General features: G+C 36.8%; 1 protein-coding gene across 7 annotated transcripts in view; it reads left to right on the forward strand.

The window, feature by feature from the left end:
* NEK5 (NIMA related kinase 5) overlaps positions 1 to 12,195 on the forward strand; it is a 60,112-nt gene extending 47,917 nt beyond the window's left edge. For 4 of the 7 annotated variants that reach the window (XM_047723315.1, XM_047723318.1, XM_047723317.1 and 1 more), the window contains 2 exons: positions 2,022 to 2,127; positions 10,726 to 12,195. In XM_047723315.1, the coding sequence (XP_047579271.1) occupies positions 2,022 to 2,127; positions 10,726 to 10,993 (374 nt within the window). In that variant the 3' untranslated portion in view covers positions 10,994 to 12,195. Of the gene's footprint in view, positions 1 to 2,021; positions 2,128 to 3,123; positions 3,202 to 10,725 lie in introns of all 7 variants that reach the window. The other 3 variants (XM_047723314.1, XM_047723316.1, XM_047723319.1) reach the window with 2 other exon arrangements.
* Positions 12,196 to 12,721: the final 526 nt, after the last annotated feature.

Below are 12,721 nucleotides of genomic sequence, written 5' to 3' on the forward strand. Positions count from 1 at the left end.
TCTCTGTCCCTAGTGCCTAGAACTTAGCAGGTGGCCATCATCTTTATGAATGAACATAAAACCATAGCACGTTTTTAGTATTACTTTATGCAAAGGCATGTGATTACTAATAGTCGTATTGCTGTTAAGTTGGATAGGGAAATTATAATGTGAAAAATAATTCTTACGACTGTGTAGACTTTTCATGAAGACTTCCTGCGTGTGTAAGTAATAACTTTGACTGCAGGAATAACAGACACAGTGTATAAAGGTTTTCAAGGATTAGCTATTGGTCATACATTTAAGCATTATTCATAGGTCCTCCATCACTGTTTAGCTTAAACTTCCAACTCCTTGAAAATAAATTGCTTTCATGTTTCGAGCCCTGCATTCCGTTAAAAGTGAAACTTTATCAACTACCTATTTAATTTATCCTAACTTTAAGTTTAAGATAGGAAGACTTTGTAAAATCCTCTTTGATGATTTTTACTAGTAAAAACTACACTCTTACTATAAGGACAAGTTTTTGTTTTTTTTTAATGTGTGCATAATTAATTCAGGTCAGTAAGTTTGTTTACAGTTTAACCACTCCAAGGGATCCTTGGTGGGAAGGTAACCTCCATTTTTCTTGTGTAAGTTTTCAGGCCACATGGTTGCCTTGGTAATATCATAGATGCATACCCCAATAACAGCTGATTTACATTTCTATAGTTAGCCATTCATTCTTTCTCCTATCCTGTTAAACAAAAAATAAAAGCCTCCTAAAATTGTCTTCCTAAAACAGAAAAACAAAAACTATGATTCCCACACCAACTAGAGTACTCAAGCTGCTATTAAGTAGCCAGACTCCCTCATAGATGAGATACATCAGTCAACTCATTTATTTTATAATGCATTGTAGGAAATAATATAGGCTATGATTCGGGATGACACATATTATTAGAAATAGGGAAATATTTAAATACAGTGTGGTAAAATTTCTACTTATAGTTTGTCCATGAAGAGTCAGCTTACCAAAAAAATAGGCACACTTTAAATTTTTTAATTTCATCTTTGGAGAAAAGTTCCTATTTCTAATCCCACTTGTTAGCAGTGGGTAGGGATTTTTTGTTTTGTTTTGTTTTTTCCTGGAGACTAACGTGAAACGCAGTTTAGCCCGGTAGGAACCAGATGGTTGCAGAGTGCAGGTGGGAGAGGCAGATTCTGGTAGGTGACCAAAATGAGCACATGCTTTGCTCTTCCCTGTATCCCTGCCCTTTGCAACATGACTTTGTAGCTCCTCCAGCATTAAATGGCTTCTTTCCCCTCTGCTTGGATCTCAACTGGCTTTTGTGATTTGTGTGCCTGAGAAGAAAGGAATAGAAGCAGTGGTGTGCCAAATCTGAGTATTCAAGGAGCTTTTGCCTTTTTTTTTTTTTTTTTTTTTGGAAACCTGTCTCTCTCTCAGCTAGCTCCAGTTGGCCTGCTGGAAAATGAGAGACAAGTGGAAAAGAGAGACAAGCCATCCCAAGAGAGGCCATAGCAGGCCAGCCAGCCTTCCTCCAGCTGCTCTGGCAAGTGACTGCACATGGGTGACTGGGTCCAACAGGGACTGGAAGGAGCCAGCCAGCTAAGCCCAGCCCAAACTGCCTAATGGCAGAATAGAGACCTCCATAAATGGCTGCTGTTTTAAACTACCAAGTTACCTGGTGGTTTATTCTGGAAAAGCCAACTAATATAGACATGCATAGCAAAATTTTCAAAGTGGGGGTTGAAAGTAGGCTAGACATAGACTATGCTGACAAAGTTTTGAAGCCAGCATTTTTAATTCTTTTGTGAACTCTTTTAGCTTTTGAGATTTTAGGAAAATCTGTCTCTACATTGCTCTTGACTGCCGCGAGGTTGAAGTTATGTAGGAAAAAACCTGACATCATCTCTGTTTTAGTGGAAACAATTTGAAGGTTTACCTTCATGGGTGATGTCCAGTACAGGTTTTGGGATATATACCCCACATTGTGTACATAGGCTGGGAGACTTTAATCTCTCTGTTATTTTTTTAACAGTGGGAACATTAGAACAAAGGCTTCCTAAAGAAGATGAGGGGAATATGGAAATGGCCTCTGGCATTGAAGTAGATGAGGAACAACCAAGATCTGACGATGATGATACGTAAGTAGGTCCTGTCTGGATACCTGAATGAAGCACTGGTGGAAAGTTAAAATGCTATTGCTGAGATATGGACAATAGTCTCAGACCTAGCTGAGGAGACCAAGTTTCACTCACACAAGGATTTGTTTCTGGGCTCTCTGTTCTTTCCCAATGACATTGTTTCCTATCTCAGCATGAGTGATATTCCGTCTTAAATTACTGTGCCTTGGGGCGCCTGGGTGGCTCAGTGGGTTAAAGCCGCTGCCTTCGGCTCAGGTCATGATCCCAGGGTCCTGGGATCGAGCCCCACATCGGGCTCTCTGCTCAGCAGGGAGCCTGCTTCCCTTCCTCTCTCTGCCTGCCTCTCTGCCTACTTCTGATCTCTGTCTGTCAAATAAATAAATATAATCTTTAAAAAAAAAATTACTGTGCCTTTACCATATCTTTTGGTATCTGGTAGGCCTAGTCCCATACCTGCTTCTAGTCTCCATATCTTTTTCTTCAAAATTATCTTAGCTGTTGTTGCCCTTTACTTACCACATTATCTTTGCATTTTCTTGTAAAGTGTCATGAGAAACTTTGTTGGGATTCTGAAAATGGGATTACATTTGTTGATTAATTTATAGGATTTGACATCTTGACAATCATAAATCGGAACATCCATGAATGTAGTATAGCTCGGCGTCTCTTTATGTCTTTTCTTAAAATATCCTTTGGCATTTTTGTAATTTTATTCACAACAGAGGTACCACTTAACTTGGTTGTTGTTGCTGTTGTCATTATTGATGGAGCTGTTTTTCTTTCACTGTGTTTCAACTTGGCTACTACTAGCATATGGAACATTATTGATGTTGTATTTTGTAACCTTACTGAACTCTTTTATTAGTTCTAAAATTTGGAATCCTTTGAATTTTAAAAATTTTATAATTTACTTCTTAAATAGGTAATACCCTCACATAGCTTCAAATTCAGAAGTTATACTCATTTCATAGTCTTCTTGCTATCTCTTTACCTCAGGCACACAATTCCCCTTCTAGAATCAACCAATCGGATATGCCTCCTTTGTACATTTCTCCTGAGGAATTCCATTAAACTGTAAGCCAATATGTAGATCTTTACATGTATGTATTTTTTCGTTTTTTATAGAAACAGTTTCCTAACATACATGCTATCCTGCAATTTTCTTCTATCACTTACCACTGTAGCCTGAATACCTATCATGATATACAAATAGTAGTATACATGCAGTTTAAATACCCAGGAAAGTCAAGTATGAGGTCGAATAATATGGATGTTTGTAATTGGCTATTGTCAAGTTGTCCTTCACAGAGGTTACACCTACGGACACTTCCACTGAAGAGTATGGAAGTGCCTGCCTACTTGCACGTTTTCTTGCTTAGTGTGTTACCAAACTTATGGATCATTGCACAATTGATAGGTTCAAAATGAGGCTTCAGGTTAGTTTTAATTAGCATTTCTTTTTTGAGTAAGGTTGTCTTTCCATATGCTTAATATCCATCTTTACTTCCTCATTGGGGAAAATTTATTCATAGCCTTAACTGTTTAAAAAATTAGGTAACTGGGGCACCTCAGTGGCTCAGTTGTTAAGCGTCTGCCTTTGGCTCAGGTCTTGATCCCAGGGTCCTGAGATCGAGCCTTGTGTTGGGCTGCCTGTTCAGCGGGAAGCCTGCTTCTCCCTCTTCCACTCCCCCTGCTTGTGTTCCCTCTCTCACTGTGTCTCTGTCAAATAAAAAAATAAAATCTTTAAAAAATTAGACTATTAACATTTAAAAAAATATTTTATTTATTTACTTGTCAGAGAGAAGGAGAGAGAGGGGGAGCACACAAGCAGGCAGAGAGGCAGGCAGAGGCAGAGAGAGAAGCAGGCTCCCTGCCGAGCAAGGAGCCCATGCAGGACTCGATCCCAGGACTCTGGGATCATGACCCGAGCTGAAGGCAGCGGCTTAACCCACTGAGCCACCCAGGCATCCCTAGACTATTAACATTTTGTTGATTTGGGGAAACTTTTGCATTTTAGGGAAATTGATCTTTTATCTATAATATGACTCTAGAATATTTTCCCCAGCTTTTTGTTTGCCTTTTGATTTTATTTATAGTGGCTTGTGCCATGTAGAAATTTCTCATTTTTACCTAGTTAGGTTTACCGATTATAAGAAATGATACCAGTATTTTTTAGTACTTTTATGATTTAGTTCTTAGTTAGTTAAATAATATGTTCCTCTTGAATTTCACTTATACTACACTGCAAAGTATGGCTCCAACTTTACTTTTTTCTAAATAACTCCTTACTTATTCCAACAACATTTATTGAAAATCTTCATTTCTCTAACAACTTGAAATGTCATTTCTATGATATACTACATTTTTATATATACTTGCATCCAACTCATTCTTTCTAGTGCAATTATTGTATTTTAAACATGTTGTTTATAATATGAATTGTTATTTTGGAAGGATAGTTCCCTTAAATGCTCTCCTTTTCCAGTATTTTTCTATCTAGTCTTACTTGTTTATTTTTCCATAACCAACTTGCCTAGCAAATAAAGAAGGGAAAGAAGGAAGGGAGGAGAGAATTTTCTCAACCTGCTTCCTGCCTGTAGAATTTTGGAGTCCAGCAGGCTCTTTTCAGTTAGGATTGTCTGTTCCCTTTGGGTCCAAACTGGTTATGTTTCTGCATAAATATTTCTTTGGAAAATCTGGAGGGCTCCACAAATCTTACTGCTATTCACTTTATTTGACAAAAGCCAAATCCACAAATCTTTTTTAGGTTTCCCTGGAAACCCTACTCTTCGATAATAATTTTGAGATTCATCCAAATCAATAGGTATCAATAGGTCATTCCTTTTTATTGCTATGTAGTATTCCTTATATAGATATACCACAATTTATTTATATATTCATCTATTGACTGATGTTTGGGTTGTTTCTAGCCTTTGGTTATTATAAATAAAGCTGCTATGGATATTTATGTACATGTCTTTGTGTGGACATAAATTTCATTTCTTATGAGTAAAACCATAGGAATAGAATGCCTGAGTTGTGTGGTAGGTGAATGTTTAGTTTTTTAAAAAACTGCCAAGCTATTTCCCAAAGTTATTGGGCCATTTTATATCCCCCAAAATAGTGCCTAAGTGTTCTAGTTGCTCTACATCTTCCAACACTTGGAATGGTCTCTTTTTAAAAATTTAGCCAATCTAATGGGTGTTGTGGTGTCTTGGTAGTTTTTGAGTCATAGGCATTATTTATATATACTTGCCACCAGTTCTTTGTTAGATATCTATATTTTGTCAATTATTTTCTCACTGTCTGGGTTTTCTTATTCATTTTCTTAATGGTATGAGTCAAATTTGAAGTTTCTGACTAATGAATTTTTTAATCACTTTCTAAAATCAGAATTTCCAATTTACTTGTACTTTGGACAGAGAATATCAACTGAATTTTAGTGATTTAAAAAAAGTTAATTGGTACTCCCTTTGCTATTCAGTACAGGGTCAATTTTATGATTGTTACACATGTACTTGAAAATATGCATATTCTTATTATTCCGGGGGCACATATGTTCTATATAATTATCAAGCTTAAAACATTTTTTTTTGTGAAACTGCTCTATAGCCTCCCCCACCCCTTATCACTTCTGGATGGAAGTACATTAAAATCTTCAACTGGGTTTGTGGCTATGATTATTTCTCCTCAAATTTCTATCTCATTTTGATGTACTTGAAATACATAGAAACTATGATTGTTCTATCAGTTTGGTAGCATACTCCTCCCTTTTTACATTATGTGTTTTAATTTTTTGTCCCTATTAAAACTGTTTGTCTGAAATTCTATTTTGTTGGATACTGACATTGCTATTACAACTTTTCAATTATTTTGTATTTTTTAGGATTTTGCTAATGTGTATTTTTAAATTTTATTTTCATTATTTCTGTGTGGTTTCATTATAATGTGTTTCTTATAAAATGCATGTAGCTGGTTGATATGCTTCTTGTCCTGTGATAACCTCTGCCTCCTAATTAGTTTAATATAATAAATGTCATTATTGACATATTTGGCTTTATGTTTTAGCTTGATTTTGTGTTTTTTGTTTGCTTTCATTTGTCATTTTCTTCCCCTCTTCTTTTCTAACCTTTTGTTACATTGACAAACTTTTCTATATTACTCTAGTCTCCTCTATACTACTTTTGAAGATACAGGTTATATTTTTATTCTTTTTTTTTTTTTTTAAGATTTTATTTATTTGACAGAGAGAGATCACAAGCAGGCAGAGAGGCAGGCAGAGAGAGAGGAGGAAGCAGGCTCCCTGCCGAGCAGAGAGCCCGACGCGGGGCTCGATCCCAGGACCCTGAGATCATGACCTGAGCCGAAGGCAGCGGCTTAACCCACTGAGCCACCCAGGCGCCCCTATTTTTATTCTTTTAATAGCTAGTTTTTATGTACTTCCTATGGATTGATATAACTAATTCAGAACTTGTCCAGTGTTTTTTTTTTTCTCACGAATACGACAAACATATCTAACCACTAAAACCCTTCCATCCTGATATTGTTACCTAGAGTTATAATTTTACTTAAAAAACATCTTTTATTGTGGAAAACTTTAAACATAGTAAAAGTAGAGTGCACAGCGTAATGAAACCTTATGTATCCATCATACAGCTTAATAATGATCAGCATTGTTCGTTCCTGCCCACCCTGCCCCTACACCCTTTTTTAAAGTTTAGAACATTCTATGTTTGAGACATCAAATCATATAATCCTATTTTACCTTTTTTTTAAAATAAAAAATAACATTTTTTTATTCTCAAACTTAATTTGCTATTGTAGTTTATCATTTTCTGAACTTGCCATGTTTTTTTTTTTTCTAGTCTGTGGTCTTCCTTTGGTTTCAGTTTTCTCGCTGTTGTATATCCTCTAATAATTCTTTAAGATAGTTTAGTGGCTGGTAAACATTCTTATTGTTTGCATATCCAAATCTTTTTTATTGTTTTAATTGTAATTTAGTTGGGTATACAATTTTAGGTTGACAATGATTGTTCTCCTGATCTTTATCACTGTTGATGAGAACAATGCTAATTGTTTTCCCTCTATAGATATGCTAACTTTATCCCCAGCACATCTGTAATGTTCTTTTTGTCTTTATGTTATTATGTTTCACTGTTGTATGTCTGTTCTGGACTTCTCTTTTATCCTGCTTGGCTCGCTTTCTTCTGAGACCCATGACTGTCTTGAGTTCTGGAAAATTTTTACCCATTACTTTTCCAGGTGTTGCTTTTCTTATTTTGCTCATTTTGGTACTCTAAGTAGATATGTTTTGGAGCTTCTCAATCTTCTCAAGCTTCTCAATGTCCCCAGTAACACCTAATTATACTTTCATATTTTTTATTTATCTCTTTGTTCCATTCTAGGTGACTTCATAAATACTATTTTTAAAACTATCTGGGTATCATCTATTAAGTTTTTAATTTAAATGATTATATATCTACTAAGAATTATATTTGTTTGTTCATATTTTTATATGCTCTTGTTTCATTACTGCATAATTATTTACCCTAATTTGAAAATATTTAAAAATGGATGCTGTTCTTTACCCTTTTGGCATACTTAAAGAGTGTTTAGGATTGTCTGTGTCTCTTTGGGTCCAAACTGCTAAAGAGTGTTATCAAAATTTTCCCTAAGAGTAATTCCATCTAGACCTTGTTCCTGGTCCCACTTAAATTTTTTTCTTTTTGTTTATTTTTCTCTTACCATTATATTTATTCACATGTTTTGGAATTTTAGTTTAACAGGATCATTTTGTTTTAGAAGTTTTGTGTTTTGTTTTTAAATTTTCTTCCTTCCCTTTCTATCTCTGTGCACCTCCTGCATATCTAACAGGTTTTGTTTTCTTCGGTGTGTTCCCTTACATTCTTGCTAGCTGGAGCCCTTGAAGAGCTACACTTCAGTGCAAGGGAAAGTGCAAAGGAAAAAAATCTCAGTAATATAGCTTGTCTGTTTGGTCTTAATCTCTGGGAGAAGAATTCACTTGGATTTAGAGTTTGAATTTACAATACTTGGCTGTCTGGAAACATGTATATTGAGAAATCAGCATTAAAATTAATAGTAAGAAATCATAATACTCTGGGATCTCTAGAAGAAATAAATACGAAACATTCTGGAGGGGTATAACTTCAACCCAGGCTACACTGAAGTTTCTCACTAAGGCACTGCTGAACATGAGTTCACAACTAAAAATAGAATCCACTATGAGAGACAGCAAGCACAAAAAAATAGCTGAATTAGACCATAAAGAACTTCAGATAATATAACTATCCTATGAATATTTAATATTTACATAATAATAAAAACTGCATTTTTAGGGCGCCTGGGTGGCTCAGTGGGTTGAGCCGCTGCCTTCGGCTCAGGTCATGATCTCAGGGTCCTGGGATCGAGGCCCGCATCGGGCTCTCTGCTCAGCAGGGAGTCTGCTTCCCTCTCTCTCTCTCTCTGCCTGCCTCTCTGCCTACTTGTGATCTCTCTCTGTCAAATAAATAAATAAAATCTTTAAAAAAAAAACTGCATTTTTAAAATTATTTAATCAAAGTAAGGAATGGAAATGTAAGAAAAAAAGCAGATCTATCAGAAGGGAGCAGGAATATCTGATTAGCCAAACAGAACTTCTAGAAATGAAAAAAATCCACTAATAGAAATCAAATGACAGTTTAAACATAGAATAGGTACAGTTAATGAGGGACTTAAGAACTGCCGGACAGACCTGAAGTAAAAAATGATGGAAAATGTGAAGGAGGAGTTAAGAGTCATGAAGATCCAACATACATCTAAAAGGAGTTTCAGAAGAAGAGAATCAGAGAAAGCAATATTCAAAGCAATTATAGCTGTGAACTTTTTACAGTCACTGAAAGCCTTAAATTGTGATATCTGGGAAGTAAAACAATAACCAAGTAGGAACAATGAAAAGAAATTCACACCTAGACATATCATACTTTAAACTACAAAGGAATGAAGATAAAGGGAGGATCTCATGTAAGCATGCATCTCAGGAATGATAGCTTCACAGTGGGAGCTCTAGTTGCTGGTCTACCCCGAATTTATGATCTCTAATTTTAGTGAAGTCCTCTGTGGTATCTGGCAATCCTATGCCTGGTTTGCTTCCTTCCAAACCCTCCACCCAGTAGGCTAACCCCCATCCACCTCACTCTCATCATGTGACCATGCCTCCTACTTCATAGAGATAATACGTGGTTTGTAAGTGGAATGGTCTTGTCTAGTTTCGTAACTTCTCTCTATCCACATGAGTCCTCATTGCCTTCTCTTTCCCTATTTTCCTTCTGAGACAAAAAACTGTCTTCTTTCCTGCTGAAAGCACATCCTGACACAGGTGCCCTGAATCCCAGCCTTTCTTAGAAAATGTGTTCCTATCTATTATCTGTCCTTTTCCTATATTTTTAACATCTATTACCTACTTCCTCTCAGGATATACACATGCCCAAATCTGTCCCTTCTTGAGACACACCAAAAAATCACTGCTCTCATCTTCTTGAGTTAACACCATCTGTTCAGAGCCAGGCTCACCTCAAAGGAGTTTAAGCTCCTTGTCACTGCTTGCTTACCTCCTACTGCTTTCTTGATCCCCTGATGGTTCCTGCCACATAGCACACTGAAATGTTCTTGCAAAGGTCATCTATTACCTTGAAATTGTCAGGTCCAACTGTCATTTCTGACTTCCTCTTATTTGGCTGCTCCCTATCTGGAAATTCTCTGCCTCCTTGGTGTCCATGATTAACACTTTCTTGGCTCCTACCAGATCTTCCTCAGCCTCTTTATTTGCCATGTAAATATTAGGGATTATTGAGATGGTTTTCTTGGTCTCCTGCCTTCTCCCCTCCTAAGCATATCCATGCTGAGGTCTTAGATACAATTTTGATTCCTAGTCCTACTGTTCAGTATCTGAGACCTTGGGCAAGTTTCATTAACCTCTCTGAGCCTCAGCTTCATTATAAAGTGATGGTGAGAATGTCTACCTCAAAGTGTTGTATTAGATTAAATATCGTATGCGTAAAGTGCTTTAGGGCGGTTGCTGGTGTATGATAAGGGCACACTGTTTGGCAGCTGTTTTTTTTTTTTTTTTAAAGATTTTATTTATTTATTTGACAGACAGAGATCACAAGTAGGCAGAGAGAGAGGGGGAAGCAGGCTCCCCGCCGAGCAGAGAGCCCGATGTGGGGCTCGATCCCAGGACCCTGGGATCATGACCTGAGCCGAAGGCAGAGGCTTTAACCCACTGAGCCACCCAGGGGCCCCTATGGCAGCTGTTTTATTCTTCTCTCTTCCTCTCCTTTTAAGAGTAGATGGGTATTAACAAATATAATAAAGGTTGTTGAACACAAGTCCAAGTAAACAGAATACTGATTATCCCAATATTGGCTTTTTTTTTTAGTCCATCTGGAAAGCCAGACTGATATAATAAATAATTCATTACCTGGGTGAAAATGCAACTATTAAATTGCTTCAGTGGGGGTGGGAAGTGAGATGGGAAACACTTTCATATGTATTTTTCATTGTTTTGATATCATAAAGTTGATTTTTACCTCTTATTTTCAGAAATTTTGAAGAATCTGAAGATGAGTTGAGAAATGAAGTAGTAGAATCTCTGGGAAAACCTGCTCCTTCCAAAGAGGAAGAAAAAATAGAAGAGACTCCTGGTTTCTCTAAGGGTGCTGAAAAATTAGGAGGAGAGAAGATAAGCACCCAGAAATATACAGAATTAAATGAAGATTTAGAGAATATTTCTACTCAAGCTGACGACAAAGTATGCATTGCAGGAGAAAACCAAGAAACATCAACAACCCATCAAAATATACAAGTGTGATTATTGCAGTTTTTCTTAAGTGATAAGTTAGTATCTATTAACTGTAGTATCTGGTTGGGTCCAAGTCATAAACATTCATTTTGTAAGAGTTTTCTAATAATCCCAGGGATTTATTGTTTTTTTTTTAATTGGGTTATATTAGTTAGCATACAGTACATCACTAGTTTTTGATGTAGTAGTGTTCCATGATTCATTGTTTGCCTATAACACCCTGTACTCCATGCAATCTGTGCCCTCGATACCCATCACTAGGCTAGACCTTGAGACTGACCAATTTGAGTGTAGAAATTAATATTTTACTTTAAAATTTCTATCAGGAAATCTTTGGGAAAATATATGTGGTAGGCAGACAGAGTAATGTGTCTCTCTTCCTGCCACCCTCCCTCCCAGTACACCCAACAATGTGAATATATTGTTACATGGCAAAGGGGAATTAAAGTTGCAGGTAAAATTAAGGCTGCTAATCAGATGACCTTCAAAGAGGGGAAGGCTTTTCTTTCACTATCCAGGTGGATCCAATGTAATCACAGGGCTATTTAACAGTGGAAGAGGGAGGCAAAGAGAGAACAGGAAGATGTCAGTGAGAGAGGGGCTCAGCCTGGTGCTGCTAGCTTGAAGACGGAGGAAGGGGCCAGAGGCCAAGGAATCCAAGCAGCTTCCAGAAGCTGGGAAAGGCCAGGCGATAGACTTTCCCCAGAAGTCTGCAGAAGGAACACAGTCTTGCTGACATCTTGAATTTAGCTCTATGAAATCCACTTTAGACTGCTGCCCTGCAGAACTGTAAGATAATAAATGTGTGTTGTTTTAACTAAGTTTGCTAATTTGTTAAGACAAGGAAAGAAAACCAATACAGTGTACAAAGTAATTCACTTAGAATAATGAATGTACCATTTTAGAAAACCATGACACTGAAATTTCTTAACTTCTATTAAATACTTTTTTGAAGCAGGTGTTGACTCTTAAGGGAGTAGGTTAACTGAGCACAGAGGATCAAGGCATGTCATGTTAATTATGCACCAAATAATCATCTTACTATGTTTTATTGAATTAATTTCTAACAGCTTCAAATGTGTAGATTATAAATTACTTAAGGTCAGGGACTCTACCTGGTCGTTGTATCTTATGCTGGTCTTTTTACATATGGGGCTTAGCAGAGTGCCACATTATAACAATCCCAGTATTGAACATGTGCCTGGGGCTTAACAGACATTTGTTGATTTATTGTGTTGTTGCTATGAAGGACAGAGACTTTACATTTCTAAGTGGTAGAATTCTGCCTAAAATATGTGATCTGTAATAAAAATACAACTAAAATTGCACATTGATCCATTGCTGAGCCAAGAAAACAATGAGGAAGGGTTGGTCGGATGATTTCTAAGGTCTGCTTAGTGTTTACATTTGATATAACTTTATTAAATGTTGGGAAAGTATCAGGATTCCCCTGTGGGATGAATTCTACATGATGTGTCTTTTATGCCTGTATTTTCCTGGTGATGTTGGAGGTACTGTTCTTTCAACTTGGGTGTTTTGGGTTATAATCTACTCTTTTCTGGAGTGCTCAGCATGGTCACATCATGAGGCTCCGAATATTTAAAAAATTTCTCACCACTGTGTTAATGTCAATCTTGGTAACGCACGACGTTGAGAGATTGGAGCATCATTAATTCTAGAAGTCTTTTAGTGGTCAGTGTATACATGTTTAATTTACTTTCAGAACATTATGTGGTT

Source organism: Lutra lutra, chromosome 3, assembly GCF_902655055.1.
Source record: "Lutra lutra chromosome 3, mLutLut1.2, whole genome shotgun sequence".
In the NCBI taxonomy this organism is placed as follows: Eukaryota; Metazoa; Chordata; class Mammalia; order Carnivora; family Mustelidae; genus Lutra; species Lutra lutra.